Source organism: Anser anser, assembly GCF_964211835.1.
Source record: "Anser anser genome assembly, chromosome: 1".
In the NCBI taxonomy this organism is placed as follows: Eukaryota; Metazoa; Chordata; class Aves; order Anseriformes; family Anatidae; genus Anser; species Anser anser.
In genome coordinates, this window is record NC_139720.1 from 126,297,468 (window position 1) to 126,317,263 (window position 19,796).

The window sequence follows — 19,796 nt, forward strand, 5'->3', positions numbered from 1 at the left end:
GTGCGCCGGGCGCCCGCCGCCGGGTAACGGTCGCGAGCTGAGGGGAAGGGGGAGGGGGGGGGCGGCGCGTGGGGCGCTGAGGTAACGGCCGCTCTAACGGCCGCTCTAACGGCCGCCGCGGGGACCGGGCATCGCCGTGGACGGGGGGGGGGTGAAGACGTCAACGTCTGTCACTGCGCGCCTAGCGGCTTGGACATGGAGGTGTGTTGGGGGCGGTGAGGGGCGCGACGTGACGGGCAGGTGGGCTGCCTCCCCCGCGACAGAGCCACGCGTGCGCTGCGAGTGAGCGCCCCCAGTTCGGCGGCTGATCAGCTCGGCGGCCTTAACGGCAAGATGTCGCTGTGCATGTGTTGGTAATCTCCGCTGGCCATCAGCCTAAAGCGATTTTGAATGTCAGCCTTTCCCTCGTTACTGGCTTCTGGAGGCTGAGTGCTGTAGAGAACTGATATAAGGCCCTGCTCCAAGACATGAGCTTTTTTTACACCAGACAGCCCAAAACCCCCACCAAATGCATGCTGTGTTCAGCAACGTAACGTGTTAAAACGTGTTTACAAAGTAAACGTGTTAAAAATGGAATAAAATCCCTGATCAGTGCTGACAGCCATTTTAGAGACTTAACAGAGACTAAACGCCAAATTCACAACCCTCCCCCATGGGGAGTTGAATTGACTTCTTCTCCATGGGAACTTCTTAAAGGCCTAGGGGATATTGCTACTGTAATAGGATTTCTTCAATGACCAGAGCAACTGGTTTCACAATAAGTAACCACTGTCAAATGCATCCACATTCATCAACAGCGGTTTTGCTTACTGGAAAATGTGGAGGTTCCCAGATTTTGCCTGGCTAACTGCTTGGGTGAAAACAATAGGTCTCGGGCACACAGCACACGTGTGATTGAAACGCGATGATGGAAATCTGTACAAAACTGGTATGCCTGGTTTAACAACGCGCGTAACCTCCCACTTTCACAAATACTATTTCCATACTTTCCTGATACAAGATCCAGGAGTGACTTCTGCTCTATATACCAATAGTAAATACATTGCCAGCAGTCTTGTTTTGAAGAAAAGAATACAAGAGTGTGGTAAGAAACCGTACAGTAATGATGTTGCCAGTGACAAAATGTATTCTGTCTTGCAACCCAGTAATTCTGCACAAAAATAAAACACATTTTCATTTCTAGTCTTCCATCAGGCCGCATGATGTTTTACATAAGAATTGTAAATATCTTGCTTTTCGGAAAAACAATATATGCTTATGACAGATATACAAATTGTAGTGAGAACACGATGTAGTACTTGAATGTGGTTGCCTCGACATCAGGCATGAAAATGAGCTGAAAATACTAGACTCTATAGTTACTTAGCTGTATACTTATGCAGTAATGCAGTGCAATATAAAATTACAGAAACAGCTTTTGTCACGTTTGCAGCAATCTTTAGAAATGATTTAATCCCTGCCAAGAATTCTGCCAGGAATCTGAAAAAATACACAAATGGTTGCTCCTATTTTAAACAATGAAATGCTACATTTTGCATATTCTGATGTTTTATTACTAGGGTTCACTGTATTTGGGAATATGTGTAGTATGAAGAAAAATGAAAGTCTAAAGACTGCAAATGTCAAATCAAAACAAGGTAAAAATGTTTCTAGGAACTGTCAAGTATATGATACACGCATGCATGAATTTAATGTCTAAATTATAGAAATGAAATAGTAAACTGCACACTAATATAACTCAAAAACTTATGTCCCAGATTTTATTAATTTCAATAGTCTCACTTAAGCCAATGGTGACTACTTAATAACCGAGGTTGTACAGATACCTAAATGAGAGGAGACAACCTAAATCTCTATGTAAATTAGTATTAGTTAAGGTAGTATTGACCCTACTGGTTGCTGACTAGGGCCCAAATTTAACAATCTTACATTTTTAATTAGGAGATTGCAACATTATTAACAAGTTTTGTCTTTTACACTAGAGGCAAATTGTCCGACGTGGAGGAGGAATGTTTTTTTGTCAATACTCTTTAATACGTTAATACATGTTTTAATAATGATGAGAATAAGAATGTAAAAACTGCTGGCTTGCTTTGTTTTTTTGCCAGGTTTGAGGTCCATTTCTATGGCAGTGTATAGGAGAGACCTGAAGATCATCTTACACCTCAGCTTGCCACAAACTGCAAACAGCAAAATGACAGTCAGGTAAAACCAAAACAGCCCAGCTAGCTTTTTCCGTCTTCCCTGACCCGTGAAGGTCAAAAGTCTGAAAAGGGCAGAGGGATGCGTGATGTTTCAGTTGTATGGTTTCTGCACGTGTGAAACGTATTCTGCAGTGATTCTCCTTGTCAAAGCATGAGATAGGAGCGGTGTGGTATGTGCTTGATACAGCAGAAGACATATCCTGTGAATAAGGGAGAGCCTGTCTTTTTGGGGCTGAGGAGGCAGGAATGGTAGCTGCTTCGGGATAGCGGGTGCATAAAGGTCGGTTGTTTCACTGTAACTGTGCAAGTAACAGGTTTTGAAACGGTGACCGGGGAAATGGGGCAAATTTACTGCGTGAGTAAGCGCATGAGGTGGAACGGTATGAAGTTGGCTGAGCAGAGAGAGGTCAGGTCACTGGTATGAGGGAGTGAATGGGAGCAGGGCGTTTGTAACGTGGAGTAAGTAGGCCATGAGGGAGCAGCAGGAGGTCAGTTGAACAGAGTGGGAATAGCAGTGGGAAGTCTTTTGTGAAGCTGAGCACGGAGTAACTAGTTGATTGTGCGAAGCTGTGAAAGGTGGGATAGACGTTCAGATTGGGGGTGGCAGTTCTAGAGGAGTTGTGCTGTTGTTTTATTAATCGAGAGTGGGGTGGGGGTGGTAACGAATGGCTGAAAATTGACAGCGAAGGGGATGGGAACAGCAGTATACACGGGGAGGATGGCAGCGTGCGTGCAGCCTGTTACTTAAAGCAGAGAGTGACATAGCAGGTAGCACAGGGTTTGAGGCTGGCAGGGCCAGACCAAAGGTCCAACGGTGCCCGTGTGGTGTCGTTAGACAGGTGGGAAGGTCGGGTTTTCTTTTGACCTCGTACAGTAAAGCAAGGAGGTGAAGTCTGGACTACGGCAAAGCCCCGTGCAGTCAGTCCGCAGGGAGCCGCGTGCAGGTCGTTGCTCGGGGCTGTGCTGTGCAGACGGGGCTGGCGGCCCTGACCCGCTGGGCTTCGGTGACCTGGTTCCCACAGCGGCCGCCGGGGCTGCCCGCGACGGGCGAGGCGGCTCGGATCAGGCTGCAGCTCCCGCAGCCGGCCAGCTGCGAGGGGGAGGAGTTGCGCCAGCTCCTGCGAGGGCTCGCTGCCGCTCGGAGCGCGTTCCGGTACAACATCCCCGCCGCGCCGCTGCCCCCGCGGTGCCCGAGGGGGCCGCTGCAAAGCCGCGGCGAGGCTGGCGGGCCGCGGGGCGAAACCCAGCCCCGGAGCCCCCACAGGTGGATGCTGGCGGGCGAGGAGCCAAGCAGATGACGCTCCTCGGCACGGCTCTCCCGATCCCCAGCGGCCGGCGGCCGCTGCTAGCCCCCGGTAAGAGACCTGCCTCCCAGGGGCCCGCCGGGCTCCGGGCCGGCTCCGGGCGGGGTAGGCGTGCGGGGCCGGGCCGGGCCGGGCCGGGCCGCGGGCGGGGGAGCGGCGGCCGCCTCGTGCCGCCCGGGGCGCGGCCCCTCCCGCGGGCTGCCGGCCGCTCGGCGGGCCCGCAGGTGGCGGCGGAAGTGACGGGCGGCGCGGGGCGCCTGCGGCGGGGGGACATGGCGCCTGCGGCCGCGCCGGGCAGCGCAGGAGGTACGCGGGGGGCGGGCGGCGAGGCCCGGCCGGGAGCGCCCCTGGCCGGGCGGAGCGGAGCGTGGCGCGGCGGGGAGCGGCTCCCCGGCTCCCCCCGGGCGCGGACCGCGGGGAGGAGGGAGCTCAGGGTCCCCCCTTCTTCCTCCTCCTCCGCCTCTTCTCCTCCTCCCGGCTTTGCCTCAGCCCTCGCCCCTCTCCCCAGCCCCGCGGCGCGTCCCGCCGCTGCCGCCGCCTCCGGCTGTATGTTACACGGAGGGCACCCTCTCCGCCGGTTCTGCGGGAGGAGCCGCGTCTCCAGCGCCGCTGCCGCCGAGAGGTAGGCGAAGCCGACAGCCTTGCCGCTGCCGTCAGCTCCGCCGAGGGCGGCCCGGGCCCCCTCGCCTCCACCGGTCTCCGGGGCCCTCCTCCTCCGCTCCGCCCGCAGAACCCGGCGGGGGTAGCGAACTCCGTGCCTACGGCCGCCGGGGAGGGGGCGGCGGGCACGGCTGGGCCGCGGCGGGCTGCCGGGAGAGCTGGGGCCCCCAGCGCGGCCCCGCGGGCCCCGGCGGCCCGTCCGGACCTGCCGGTCCTCCTGCCCCGTTGGTCGGGGCTGCTCAGCCGTGTGGGACGTGTCGGTAGGAGAGCTGAAGTAGGTCAGCCGAGCACCTGCCGCAGGAAGGGCTACTTTGCGATCGGCAGCGTTAGAAAATATAGTGGTTACTGGTAGCGGGAGTAGCCTACCACTCAGGATTGGTACTGAGGCTTCTACCTGTTTTGGTAAATGCATAAACGTCACTTAAAAACTTAAAGTCTTTTTCATTCCTTTAAATGAAGAATAGGGAAACTATAAAGCTGTTACCCGATAAAAAGGCAGAACTGCTGAGGTGTGGCGTCCTGTTGACTTCTTTGTTGTGTCATATACCTGTTCCTAAGATGTAACCCAGCTCTTTCACTGCCATCACCCCAGTTCACTCTCGGATCCCCTTGGCATACCACCATGTGTCAACATCCTTTCTGTGTTTTTTCCTTCCAACACCTAGCCAATGTGTTTAATTTCTACCACATGTCCTATAAACTTTCCCACCATCACTCATCTCCTTTCACTTTCCTTAATTATATCCTGTAGCTGGTTTGGATCTACACGTGCTGATTTGCCTTTCAGCAGGCGAAGCAGAACAGATAAGTTGAGCTCACGCTGGAGGTAGTACTGGGTCTTTTTGTTTGGGTAGCTGCCAATTTGGTGCAGATTTGTAGAAGTTTCAGACTTCTGTCCTGACAAATGAAGTTGGCACTTGACAGTGGAGTCAAAAGCTGTGCATCTTGGACAAAGGGCACAATCTCATCATTCTTATTTTCTCAGAGGACTACTAAAAAGGCATGTCTGAGTTAGCAGTAAATTTACTGATGATAACAAAAAAGTCAATGAGTTTTAAGAAGTAGTTAAAATATCCTAAGTTGTATTAAAATAATTTTTACTGAAGTAGTAACATACAGCTCATTACCTTTTATTATGCTAAATTGTATGTGCTAAAAGCCTAAACACTTTGCTGTAAACATGTAGGATTAGATTTTTTGTTATTGAGTAGGAAATACTTAATTTGATACTTCTGTATAAAATACACTGTGATGTTCTCAGTATCTTAACAATGAGAAAATCACTGGTCATAATAATTCTGACATTTGATAAAATTAATCATTACATACATTACAAACATAAATAATGTTGACGCTTAAGGTAGGGTGGTCGTTCTTCTTTGAGAGCAGTGGCAAATTCATAGTTTTCATCCCTGCCATCATGTAACTCTTACATATTAGTGTTACAAGTTTTTCTTGTTAGAGACGATTCTCATTCTTATGGCTCTATTAGAAATATTTTAGACTGCGTGGTCTGACATCAGTAGATGTAGCTGGAACAGCATTGGGCTGCGCTTGTTCTTAGCTCTGGTGCATGTTTTTTATAAAGGCGTAGCTGCAGTGATAGTTTAGCCAAATGGTTTAAAAATCTCTCGGTGTCTGCGAGGTGCAATTACGTCATCCACTTAATGTTAATTCATGGGACAGAAACTGAGTTTAGATTCAGTCAGGTGAGGTTAAACTGGTCAAGCAACTACAGCAGCTTAATATGTCTAGCAGTCTTAAAAGGCTTGTCAAGCATCCACTTTCATCAGACACCTTTTGATTATCGTCCTAAAGCTTGATTTAAGGGCTCATCTGGGGAGCATATTATTATTCTCTGGTTGCTAGCATTGTAAAATGCGGAGTTTCTGACAAAATCTGTTAGTATTCATCTAAATTGACTGTATGTGATACTTAAACTCTTCAGTAGTCTCTTGAAACGAAATGGTTCTATTTTTTGTGTGTGCTTATAACATTTGGATTCTTCAGTGCAGAAAGACTAAATTGGGTTGTAATGCCGTTTTTTAGGAACAGAAAGCAATACGAGTTGAGAACCTCATCCATTATGAATACATATATCTAAGAGCAGCGACACATCTGCTTTGGGTTAGAGGTTTTTCCAAAACAAAACACTCCTAGTACTGTACACTATCGTTGAAGCAGACTTCCAGTGTGACGTGTAAGCATGCAGAGCTGAGACGATCCGTATGTCATTTAAGTATGTTGGTTATAACTAGTTCTGATAACGCTTCTAGCATAACCATGATGACCTCACAGGCAACTGATGTGCTACAAAAATGCTGCTGCTGTTAAGAGCTGCTGTGGATTGCTTGGAGATAGCGACACAGGTAGAGGCTGTCAGTGTCTGATGTATGCCCCTAAAAGAAATGCCTCGTGCAGTGGCTGGTTTTCAAGAGTACCCAAGGTGTTAGCTTCTGCAGTTCTGGCAGCATCGTTTCTTTGGCTCTGTGACTGTTAAGCTCACAACTCTTCACTTCTGAAGTAACTGGATGCTTTTGGAATTCTCACCTTGGGCTGGGTGAAGTCCTCAGCGTGAACTACCAGATAATGCTGAGAGGTTTAAGAAAAGTTGTTTCCAAAATTTAGGATTATAAAGGATTTTACACATGCAGAAACTTGATACGTTTCTTTGTTTCCTGCATCTCCAATTATTCTAGCAATGGAAAGTTTTGATATCCACTCTTACTGATCCTTTTCATTTCTATATAATTCCTTCCAGTGCTGTTAGTGGGGAGCTGTGAGGAAAAATGGTGGTTCAGACAAAGTTTGGTGGGTTTAGTGTCAAACCATGTAAATAGAGGCCTAATTTGGGGGATAAATTATCTATACCGTATAAGCATGCTTATACACTCATTGTCTATCTGCATTCAAAGGCCCGTTTTTCAGTGACCAGTTCGTGCAATTGTGACTGCTTTGCCTGTATGTTGTGTATTTGCACATACATGTATAAAATCTGAGTATGGAGAAATGTTGCGTTCGTGCAGGACAGTGTTAGTTTAAAGTTAGTGTGAAAGAGTGCTCCTCAAAGCAGCTTTTGCTATGTGCTTTGCTATATAAAGCGTACGTACTGCCTTTAAAATTTACATTTAAATGCATGCATTTGACAGATGAAAGGAATGGCATAGATGGAAGAGATTTCTGTTTTTTAAGCTCTATTTTAGTACTTTATGTTACCAAAACACGGCTATATATGCCTTGTGAAATATCTTTTTTGTAACCTGGAGATAGCGTTGTATTATGTGAAAAATTGTGGTTCAGCTGTGTTCACATAGATGCTTTCTTAGAATTTCTATGAGGTAGGTGGTAGAATGAAAAAGTAGTTCATACGAAGCTTGCTAGTTCTGTCTCAGCATCACAGATGAGTTATTAAGGAACAGCAGGAAAGGAAAGCAGAAATTTGCCTTTCAGATGCTGTGCTTGATCATGTCAGTGCTTTGCTAGGACAATACATTTCTATCCCTAGAAAGTGCACACAAGCTTCCATATTAAATACAGATGCTTCTTTTTAGGGCACTTTTTTCAGGAAATACTGCTTTTGGATAGATTTTGAAATCAAGAGGGGCATGAGCCACAAGTAAGTATTCCATAACTTCCTTCTCAGTAGCCTGTGCATTTAGCCTCCATTTCTTCTACTTGTGACTAAAAGCCTCAGACCCTGAGGAAAGACGGTTCTCCTTGTTTGGCAAGAAAAAGCAGTCTGGAGCAGGCTTTTCAGACATTTATTACAACTGCAGAATAGAGATGAGAAATCAATGTTCCAAGAAAGAGCTTTTACAGTCGCAGCAGAGTAGACTCTGTAATGCATTATGTGCTGAAAGAAGAAGAAATGTCAGGAAAAGCTAACAAGGTTGAGCGTATTTCCCTTGGTTTTTTTTTCAGCAGAGAATCTTACTTCCTGTGCTGCATTACACTGATCAGCTCTAGTATGCGCAGGACAATGCAGAACGGCAGCTTTAGGTTTTTTTCCCTTTATTGTTTATACATTGGAATTTTTTGTTCCATTTTTCTTGCGGATCACTGTAGGCTACATGTCTTCTGTCAAATCAAGTGTGCTATTGTGACTTGCATGGGTGGAAAAAAATCTAACTCTGAATTTTGCATTTTTATTGAAAGTAAGAAAAAATTGTTACATTATTGTCTTCTGGGAAATAAGCTGCAGCATTTGAATAGTGCATAGAATTACATCGAAGATTGCAAGTGTCTGCGTGGGAGGAATAGGATAGCTGTGCTTTAGAAAAATGACTTCCATTGAGAGTATTTTGTATTGCTTTTTTAATATTTGAGCTACCATGTTGCTGTTTGCTTTTGACTTGGAATACTAGCTATAGAAATAAAGATTTTTGCTGGTTGGTCATAATATGCATTTAACTTTTACTCTTTCAGTCTCTATTGAAGACTCTATAGAAAACTATTTTAACCCCGTGTTAAAGTATATGCACTGGCCAATACAATTTTGAGTTTTAAAGAAAATTGTAACTTCTGATATTGTGTATGGCTTTATACTAGAAAAAAGAGTATTTACTCCTTTTGTTTAATAGAGGGAGACGAGTAGTCTTCCCCTTGTTACTTGTAAAATTCTGAGGCGTCTTTAGATGGGGTTTTGGTGAAGTCTTATTTGTGTGTCTTCCTAAGAAATCCATTAAATGCAGTGTGATGTTTGGGAGGAAGCATTCTGAGCTTGAAAATTGTAGACTTACTAAAAATAATATAAGCAGAGATGTGAAAAGAAGGATTAAGTGACTTAAAACATCACATTCTCTGAAACATTCTGAAATAATAATTTCAGAGTGTTGACTAGCTTGTTACTGTTGAGCTTCGTGGCTGACTTCTTGTTTTAATACTTTTTTTTTTTTTTTAACCAAATAACCACCTCTAGGGAGATATGAAAATTGGAACCTAGTAGGATTCCCTCTGTGCAGTTTTTTTTAATGCCTTTTGGTGATTCCTACCACCTTACTTTTTCGATAGATTTGAATTTGAATGGTAATAGTGTTTTTTTTTTTTTTAACTACTGTTTAATCAAATTTAAGAAAAAAAAAAGCAGTTGCTATACAAGCAGCTTGATCACAGAATCATGGGATGGCTGAAGTTGGAAGAGACCTCTGGAGAGGTCGTCTGATCCAAGCCCCCTGCTCAAGCAGGGCCATCCACAGTCAGTTGCCTAGATCACTGTCTGATGCTGGTTTTTGGATATCGTGACTTTATTTATCTAGATCATTAGAAAAACACCCGACTTGCTCCTCTCGAGTTGGTGCATTTACCTTCTGGGATTTGTCTCTGTTTATCTTCACTTGCTGACTTCTCCTTTTTGTTGCTTTGAGGGTGGTGAAGAGTACCCTTTTAAAGCCCTGAGTTCCTCTCATTTGCAGAGTATGCATAATGTAATTAACTTTCTCAAATTAAAGGCAAAGGCCCCCAACATGTCGTACTGGTATTGTTCCTGTGTGGTCTTTATGTATACAGTAACATATGTACTGTTTTGAAGAAATCCCTCCCATGAGATTGTTGCCTTTGTGATGGGAAATCCCATTATTTTCAGTTTATTATATGTTGCTTCAGTCATCTGGGGAATGTTCCTTCTCTTGTGACTTTTTTTTTTTTTTTTAATATTTATTCTTCTGTTGTTCTGTTCGTGTCTCACATTAGCAGATGTCAACTGTCCTTCTGTCCTGTCATCTCCATTCACCTTGGAGTTGAAGCTGAGGCGTATGCCGTAGTTATCTCCTAAAGAAATGTAGCTAACCCAGCTTTGCTGTCTTAAAATCCTACTAACCTTTGAACCCCTTGGCCAGTTTCAAACCAAATGGAGAGGTAGTTGTATATAGAAGTTGTTCTATATTTTATGAAAATGGGGAGCCCATTTAAAGCCCGTTTAAAGTAACCATTAAGTTTCATAAAGAGAAAAGAATTTAGTGTGAGCTCAGCTACTGTTAGACATCAGGGAACTGGAGGTGGAAGGGGAGGTGTTAGAAGTGCTCTAGTGAAAGAAAAAAAATCTAATATTAGTGCTTGTCTTTTATTTAATATCGCAGTTCCTATTGGAAAGCAAATTCCTGAAGCCAGGCTTTATGTTTCCTCTTCAGTTTGTTGCTTCTTCTTGAGATGGTAAGAGTTAGAAAAGTAATTTTATCCTTTCCTGCTTTTATACAAGAATTATCAACGGCTAAGAGGAAAATATTTGATGATGATTTACCTTTCTGGTAGGGATGTGGTTTATTCAGGATCAAGGGATTCACAATGGGAAGCTCCAGAGCAGTTTGCATTTTCTCTCTTACCTTCAGTTGCATTGAAAGGAGTGTGCTATCATGGATACTGGGTCACTGGAAAGTGTTTGGGTTGTCAGCTTTGTTCCCTTGTTGCTGCTCTTACTTTGAGGAATTTGAATTTTGTTTTGAGGCCTTAATTTGCCTGAATTGCTCCTGGCCTTAACTCTATTCTGTGATTGTCAGCAGGCTTCAACGGTGTGGGAGTGGTGCCAATTCCACAAGGCGCGGCTACAAACACCCACACACCACTGTAGTTTTGTGTAGACAAAGAAAATCTCAGGTTTTGTTTTCCAGAATGGGTGTGGATGAGTTAAGGAGAGGAGGTGATTATCTGTTCATGGAGACTCATAAAATACATTGCCGACAGAATGGCAGCAGTCAGGATGCGGTGCTTGGGGTGCAACATGGTAACTGCTCTCTGAAGTTGTGAAACCTCGGCCAACCTGGTCACTCTCTGGTTATGTTTTTCCCCGTGGCTTATTTTCTGCTAGGCTTAAGAGCTGAATGGGTTTTCCAGAGCAGTCCGATGAGCAGCAGAAATGGCACAAAGTAGGCAGCAGAAGCTTAGACTCCAGGATGAGGACAGAGGGAGAATGAGGTGCACCGTTGCCCTGCGAATAGTGATAAATAGTTAGGTTGGTTCAAGCTGTTTAATGGAACTGCACCCTAGCTAGCCCCCAGGAAGGTGAGCAAGATTTTGACAAATTCTTGGATTTTGAGTACTTTTTTTATACTGCTTTTTACCGATTATTGATCTTCCTTAACTTTTACAGGGCAAGATGGTGCTGGTCTTTATTTTCTTTTTAACTTAATTGTGGTTGACCCTAGCTTGCACAGAAGTAGCGTTTAAAAAGCAGTTAAGCTTCACTAAACCCAGTAGATAAAATATAGTAGATAGAATATTATTTATTGTGACCTAATCCTGTCAGTGCTTCCTGTGGCCTTTAGTATTTTGTAGGTTATAAATCTCATTATGTAAATAATTCTGAGAATAAGAAACAAGAGGGAAAGTTGAACTATATCTTTATGGGAGAAATGAGACGCAAAAAACTTAAATAGTATCTTCGAATTGCAAAATGTTTCATTTCCTAGAAATAACTTTTGAGTAAATTGATGTACGTTTTTTAAGGAGGGTGTTTTTTATTGTTACACCTCGTACAGTTCTTCTACAGCTTGGTTCTGAAGTTAAGGAAGTTCCACTTCCTTTCTGAAACCTTTGATATTCAAGAGTGGGTGTTTTATTGCTCTCTTGAGATACCTCCTTTAGAAAGATTGGGGGGGAGGGGAAGGAGGGAGAACAATGGTGAGCTTTTTGGCATTGTATATTCATTATCTGACCACTAGGTAGTGTGGAGTGAGGAATTACTTTGGTATTACTGCATAGTTATTCTTGTTCGTCAACCGATCTTTAAAAGGAGAATATTTGAGGGTGAAAAGTATTTGAATTCCGAGTCTTAAGTTGTTTCTTCAGTTAATTTTTCAGCTGAAGATAAAACCAAAAGGATGGGGAAGACTTTTAAGTCTCAGTGAAAGCAACTTCAGTTAGGATTTATCTGGTCAGGAAGAGTTTGTGATATGTTCGTTACTAGAAATAAAAATTTATTTTTATTTTTATGTTTATTTTTTTCCCCCAGGTGATTCATGGCAGGGGACGTGGAAGGGTTTAGCTCCTCCATCCATGACACCAGTGTCTCTGCTGGATTCAGAGCACTGTATGAGGAGGGATTGCTTCTTGATGTCACACTTGTCATTGAAGACCACCAATTTCAGGCCCATAAAGCACTGCTTGCCACCCAGAGTGATTACTTCAGGATTATGTTCACAGCTGACATGCGGGAACGAGATCAGGACAAAATCCATTTGAAAGGTCTGACAGCTACAGGCTTCAGTCATGTCCTCCAGTTCATGTACTATGGAACTATTGAACTGAGTATGAACACTGTTCATGAAATCCTTCAGGCTGCCATGTATGTCCAGCTTATAGAGGTGGTAAAATTTTGCTGCTCTTTTCTCTTAGCTAAGATCTGCTTAGAAAACTGTGCAGAAATTATGAGACTTCTGGATGATTTTGGTGTAAACATCGAAGGAGTCAGGGAAAAATTGGACTCCTTTCTGCTAGAGAATTTTGTGCCGCTCATGTCCAGACCTGACTTCCTTTCATATCTGAGCTTTGAGAAGCTCATGTCTTACTTGGATAATGACCATCTGAGCAGGTTTCCAGAGATAGAGCTGTATGAAGCTGTTCAGGCCTGGCTGCGCCATGATAGAAGACGCTGGAGGCATACGGACACCATCATTCAGAACATCAGGTTTTGTTTGATGACACCATCCAGTGTTTTTGAGAAGGTTGGTGCATTTGAAAAGCAATAGACAGGATTCATCATTTAGCTAGGGCAGCATGCCATTAAATAGGTAAGATTCCCAGTCCTGTTAGGAGGAACAAAAAGATACCATCTATTTTTCTAGTATACCTGTAGAAGATAAACATCTTAAAGTATTGTCATCTGATTATTAGACAGTAGTATGTACAGTGGCTGGAGAACAGGTAGGTTTACAGTACATGTGTTCTAAGTGATTTCATATGGAAAGGATGTTTTTAAAATAAGGTCACCTGTATCAAGTTTTACTTTAATCATTCTTGTTTTCTACAAGTTGCTTCTTGCTTTCCAGAGATTTTGGGACTGCATGTGTTATGTAGGGCATATGTCATGACAAATGTTACCAATATAATCAAAACATACTGACTGTGGAGTTTGTGTGTTTTAAGTACTTTTTTTAAAAAATTATAATTGTTTACAAATGAAAACTGTCATCTGCTGTTAAATCTGCAGGCCGTTTTTGTTGTTATTGTATCTTCAGTACTTGTGCTGTTACACAGCGGTTGGAAGTAAGTCCTGATCCCTCAAAGATACACGTACATTTGATTTTACACAAGGCAAACAATGCAATCAAAAGTGATTGACAGTGTGAAACATAATGACTTCGAATATCAGAGGAATCTTTGTAATAGGTTATCTAAAATTTATCTGATGATTATGTATGTTGAGAGGTTAAAAGAGAACTTGCTTTTTCCACTGTTCTGTTGAAGAATAAACAAAAAATGTTGTTCGTTAGCTCCTGAGAATCTCAGGAATATTTGTCAACAGAGAGCTAGAAAGCTTATAAGCAGCTCTCTCACAGGCTAGTAGCAGTGAAGGTATTCAAGTTAGGAGTTACTTAATTTGTGCTATTTTGTTTTAACAATGTTATTAATTTTGTGTGATCAGACAAACTTTAACTTGTACGTTTTTCACCACCTAATGAATTAATAGGATTTAAGGCCCTGTGTTGGGCCTTAAATGGGTTGGTTTTTTATGTGTGAATTGAGTAGACAACTTAATGCATAAAATATATTGGTGATCCTGTATTAGCCTGTGGACATAAAATAAATCTAATTACCTAGAATTGTTTCAGAACACCAATGGAATGTTTATATTGGGTTAAAACATTTCCAGCTAGTAAGAGCTGGATTCTGCAAGATACCGTGTAGTGCCTTGTTTTTTATAAAGCTTTTACCTTTTTATGTAATTTAAGCCTTTTAGTAGGAAAACTTGTAGGATTCACTAGGTATTCTTAAAATTGATTTAATAGGCTAAGGTTCATGTGAAAGAGGCATCAGCTCTTTGAGTTTTTGGGATAGAAGCTCAAGTATCAAGCTGTCTCCCGTCAAATTTCTGTAAGCACAAGTGAAAAGTGCGTGTTGATTTTTAGGATTATACTTAGGTGTAACTTCTGAAGTTGGTTTTGATATCACTGATATCTGTCCTGCATACACTCCTTTTCATGGTTTCTCTTGGCAGCTACCAAACAGATAGAACTTAAGGAGAGATGTTGTTTTCAGTGTCCTGGGTTATATACTCACATGTAAAAGACTTATATGTGAATGCCCTACCCATAACTGTAAGTGGCAACGGAGAGACTCCAGTGCACTTTCTAAAAGGGGGACAGTGCTATGTTCAGTACAGGGAAGCACAGCTAAATATGCATGTCGTTCGTCACTGCAGCTAGAAATGTATTTGTCTTTTGACCTGCTAGAGAGCACTGAGTAATCCAACGTGACAAGTGACAAAGGACATCTGCAGTTGAAGCCAATGTGAAAAAAAAATACAAACCACTTTTTTTTCCTAATAAAAGAACATGTCTGTTAACTGTTCTGTCAGTAACTTGAGGAAAACCTGCTACTGTGTGTAGAAGGGGGAAGATATTGATTACTCTGCTTTCCTGGAGATCAAAAATCAGACAAGAATTCCTCCTTCTGAAGCCAGCGCATGGTAAACTCCTGCATAAATGTACCAAATACAGTCTGAGGCTGACTCTTACGGTTCAGCAAGCTCAGTATTCGCAATACACTCACTGACATGTCATATGTACTCTTATGTAACCTTTCTAACAGGCATTTCTGAGATGCCTGTCATTATAGTACATAAATAACTTACATAACGTAATTTTGCAAGTCGCAGTAAGGATACTTTTTGCCTCTTAGGCCATTCTGTTTCTTACAGCGTTTTAAAAAGAGATCTACAATCTGAGTGGTATGGCTTGTCTTTTTAAAAAGGAATTGATGAGTGACTGAGTTAATACCTCAAGACTGACATGCATTTGGGATGCACAAGAGAAGGTGTAGCCTGTTTGCTTGTTCTAAATGGTCCTGGAAAAGCTGCCCCTGAAGTAGGAATAGGTGCTTCTGTTGTTGTTTGGCTCTTAAAATAGATATATGAGGAAAATGGAAGGATAGATATAAGGATTCGGGGAAATTGTTTGAAAATAAAGGAAAGGTTCATGACTGAGAAGCACAAGTTCCACTAGACATTACATTTGCCTTTATTTTAAACCTTCCTGTAACTCTTTTAAGTCTTGAGGAAAGTTGAGTTTTTCTCTGTTATTGTATGCAACCATGTTATGCTTTCCCTTCATATTTTGATTTTGATCTGTGTACTGCTCAGATGTAAATGTTTCAAAAATCTGTCCTTAAAACTTGGAAATTTTTTCAAATAACCATACTTTAGGGTGTGTTATGACTAGTCCATGCTGATTTATAAATTCTGAGTCTAAATCAGAAGCTTACTAATCACTAGGTACATCAATTTGTACTTTAGAGCTATGATGAAAAGCACATTAATTAGTCCATCTTTGAGTATGTGCTTTTCTGTATCTAGCAAATCATTGCTTTTGAGAAGATGGCATTATAATTTTGTCATTGTGATTTTGTCCTTGATAAATGTATCTAATTTTTTTTCTCACCTCCATATCTAGTAAATTACGTATCAATATTTTCTACATATTTCATATGCTGAGGTTTAGAATAAGCGTCTAGTGGATCAGGTTAGTGGTCCCCACTTCTCTTACATAGGTGCTGCACGTGATATTTTTCTGTCTGAAGGTTATCACTGACTTGGATAGACTTGCTAGCAGTATTTATTATGTGCTGAGCACCTCAATTCTGGCATATAGGTTTCTGGTTCTATCCTAATAGGAGAGTTCTTTGCAATTAGATTCCAGCTTCCCTGTGATTTCTCTTGCTGTTCCCCCCCCCCCTTTTTTTTTTTAAACTGGGATGACACTCTGAGGGCATTGTTCTTGCTGTAGTCTTTTTCTCTTTTTATAGCTAGGCTGAAAAACACTACGTGATTTGTAGCACTTGCAGAATAGCCCTTCAAAGTCCTATGCAGGTACTGACCAGTTTTCACACTGGTCGTGGGCTGTAACTAAGTAATCACCCATGCTAGGGAAAGGAAAAGTGAAGTACAGCAGTTTACCTAGTGTCATGTATACTGATACTTGGTTGCAAAGCAATTTTGGTTGCTGCCCTTTCAGAGACATACATGTAACTTTTCAAATTTGACTGAATTTTGACTTGGAGTAAGCGTGTCAGAAATTTAATCATGTTTGTTGACAGGCTTGTAATTGTGTTTAGAATATGGCCAGAGATAAGTAGATGTGAAAATAATATGGATTGTAGCAGGGTTGATGGATCTTTTGTTTTGAGTCAGCTTAATCTCTAGTCAAATCTCAATTATTTATTATTTATTATTTTGCAGGCAAGGTAGAGTTAGCTCTAGAAATCTGATATATACATCTTCTTTGAAAAGACATAGCATAGCTTCTGTGTTCCTGGTAGTTGAGTTTGAGCTGCTTCACTTAGACATTCAGAATTAGCAGTTTTAGAAAACTCATGTACAATTTTATGACCTTTGAAATAGTTTTCTGCTTATGTGGCTAGAAATAGTACAGTTGTATTATGAGCCATCCAAATCTTTCTGTGTTTTTACCAGTTCTACATAAGGAGCAATGCTAATATCTACCTCAGATAATAACGTGTTAAGAATTAGTTACTGAGTTTACAAATAATAGATGTTTATTTTGGCCACTTCAAAAGTAGCCTTTCTATATTTTTTGTTAGCTTTTTACTAAAAGACCGAGTAACAAAAATACAAATAGAGCAAGAGTGGTAAATGGCTGCTGAAAAAAAAAAAAAAGCTATGCTCTGAAGACAATCTTTTGTTAAAGAAAATTTACCCTGCACTTCATTATCTTTCCTTCTGCTTATTAATTTCCTTAATTGTTAAAGGGGAAAAATAAGACTGACATAGCATGGGGTATATTTGATCCTTTATAGGGCTCGCTTTTCAGACTAGATACTCTGATGTAAAGGCTTATATTTTGGGTTTATTCTTAGAATATATTTGGAAAAATTCTTTAACTTGCATGCATTGCAGTTCTGCAGGAAAATAGTCATGAATAGTTGCTTTATTTCGGAGAATGAGAAGTCTGTACTGAGTGTCTCATGGATTCAAACTGAAGAAGAGAAAATGCGTTCCAGCTCCAATTTACTATGCCTGGAAGGATGATGGTAATTTTGGTAAAGTTTTGCTATTGGCTACCTGTAGGATGGCTGTGGAGGTGAATGGCTTTTAATTATTTTCTTCACCTTTTTTATGGAATGACACATGTCATTTTGTTCATGCTGTTTTCTGACTGTGTGCCTAGAAGGCTGACTGTGAACCACTGTAACTAGTAGATGGTGCAATGAGATATTTCTCCTGTGGTTCTTTAGGTAGCTATGTCCCTACGTTAATCCTGTGTCCTAGCAGACCCTCTAGGAAGGTTTTGTCCAGAAAACTGAAGAGTAATACTGGAAAGAACGCAAAAAAATGACAGGAGGGAGGATTTATCACTTGGATTAAATTTAATTTTTACAATAAGACTGGTGTTGGTAAGGAAGTCTGAATCAAAGTTTCTGTGAGGCCCTTCAGCAAGAGAACAGAAAGTCTCTCTAAACTCTGGGATTACTGTGAAGCACTTCACATTTTTATTATCACTACAGAGTTGATGATGTACTTTTTACCATGCACGTTTGTTTTACTTCAGATTCATCACAGTTGGCGTACATTTCCATCTATCAGATGTTCTACACAAGCTTGTGAACATTCTCTTTAATTTTATATTATATGTTGGTAATTAGGTGCATGTTCTTTCTAGATCTTCTCCATTTGAACTTAACAGAAAAATATGGTCTGTTATTAAGCACTTAGATAATTTTTGGACAACTACTTTTTCTACTTACAGGTAATGGCAGAAGCCTACTCCTGAACACTGAGGGATTTCCTTCAGCATATTTTGGGTATCAGACAGCAGTTCTCACAAAAGGCTTGTTGTGAGCCATGCTTTTAATTTACCGAAACTAAAGCATATACAACTTTCTGTTGTATTTTAACCACTAAACACATAAATTTTAATGCTTGCTTCCCTTTTTTGATTATACACTCAAGTAACTAAAAGTATTATAAAATTATTCAAAAGTGTAGGTGTATAGGAAGTTTTCTTTACTGTGATCTGGATAGGACTTTCAAGTAATTCTAGAATATCTCACACAGGTGAGATGAACACAGGTGAATGTGAAAGTGGGCAAACTGTTCTACAGTTGCCTTGCCTTTGTTCATATCAAGCAAGTGTAAACAGTCTCTGCTTGTTCCTGTAGACACATACCAGCATTCATCTCAGACCATCATTTGAGCCTCAGGAGAAGTATTGCTCCTATATGGCAGAGGTGGTGCTGGTGGAAGGCTAGCAACACTGTTTTTCCTCAACAGCAAAGTCTAGGAAGCCTCCAAGTACCTTTTCTTATTGGAGTATAGATAAACAGCATATCACCCTGTTTTTTGTTTCTGAATATTGTAAGAATTCCCAGTGCCTACATATTTTCATCTGTTTAAGATTGTTTGTGTAGCTAATCAGACGTAGGTCAGTCTGAGAGGGTTGTTTATAATTGGTGGTTGCATTTGCTTCTTGATGTCTTTCTTACTGGTTTAAGGTAAGAGATTGAAGCTTTGCTTTGATGTTAATGCCCTTGTCAAGAAAAGTAGTGGTAAACTACTAATAGATGGGCTCCTTGGCCTTGAGAGGCTGTCTCTGAAATAAGATAGATCCCTCGTTTCTTTTCGTGTACTCTCACGGTGTGAGGTTTAGGCTGTCTAAATAAAGGAGTAGAGTGATGAGGATATATGAAGCTTATGCCAGTTTCCAGCTGGCATTTCCATTTCTAGGTCTAAAGACAGAGTTGTAAAGACAGACTGATGAGGAAAGAAACAACACCTCCTGTCTCAGCCAGCCTTTGATGGCATCCTTGTTTTATGCATGCTAATCTTCCATAATCTTCTAAGAAAACTTCAGAGGCATATAGGTAGAACAAAAATTGTCTGTCTTTTTGTTTAATTCCAGAAATGATAGCTTCAGTTTGGGTGCAAACAGTGTGAAATTGTAGTGCTGTATTAGAATTTGAAAGTAACTTTTGAGGATACCCACCTTAATTGTCATTTTTGTTTTACTTATTTTTATTTAACTTACTGTTTATTTTATTTTGTTTGAATCTTTAAGTCTTTCTATGTTTTACCTGTGGTGGGATGTGGCTTGAAAGGATCTTTTTAAATGTTTATCTGATAGCAGAACATCATGGTTACTATACAAGGAAGAGAAGCGATTAACAGAAAGCTAACATAATTTGCATAGTCCTTGTTTATGGAGCTATTTTATTCACAAGGTATAAACAATATTTGTTTCAAAACTGCTTTTCATATATGTGAAAACTCATTCACACCATAACCACTTACTTAAGTGGTGGTCTGGGCTTTTGTCCCCTGGGAAAGGGAATAGGAGGAAGTGGGGGAACAGATGTTGAAATACGGTAGTTTCTGATATTATTGTGTGGCTGCCTTGAAATTTTGGAGTTACCTGACACTATTTCAGAGCATTGCTCCTCTTTTTGGAGCTGGTAGGAACTAAAG

The 19,796-nt window shown here is 41.6% G+C and overlaps 1 protein-coding gene across 13 annotated transcripts in view; it reads left to right on the forward strand.

Annotated features, from left to right (window-relative positions):
• Positions 1–19,796, forward strand: part of KLHL15 (kelch like family member 15) — a 27,697-nt gene continuing 7,901 nt past the window's right edge. The window contains exons 1-4 of one of the 13 annotated variants that reach the window (XM_083835927.1): positions 49–201; positions 2,109–2,205; positions 10,243–10,315; positions 12,111–12,822. In XM_083835927.1, the coding sequence (XP_083692053.1) occupies positions 12,118–12,822 (705 nt within the window). In that variant the 5' untranslated portion in view covers positions 49–201; positions 2,109–2,205; positions 10,243–10,315; positions 12,111–12,117. The other 12 variants (XM_083835926.1, XM_083835922.1, XM_083835916.1 and 9 more) reach the window with 12 other exon arrangements.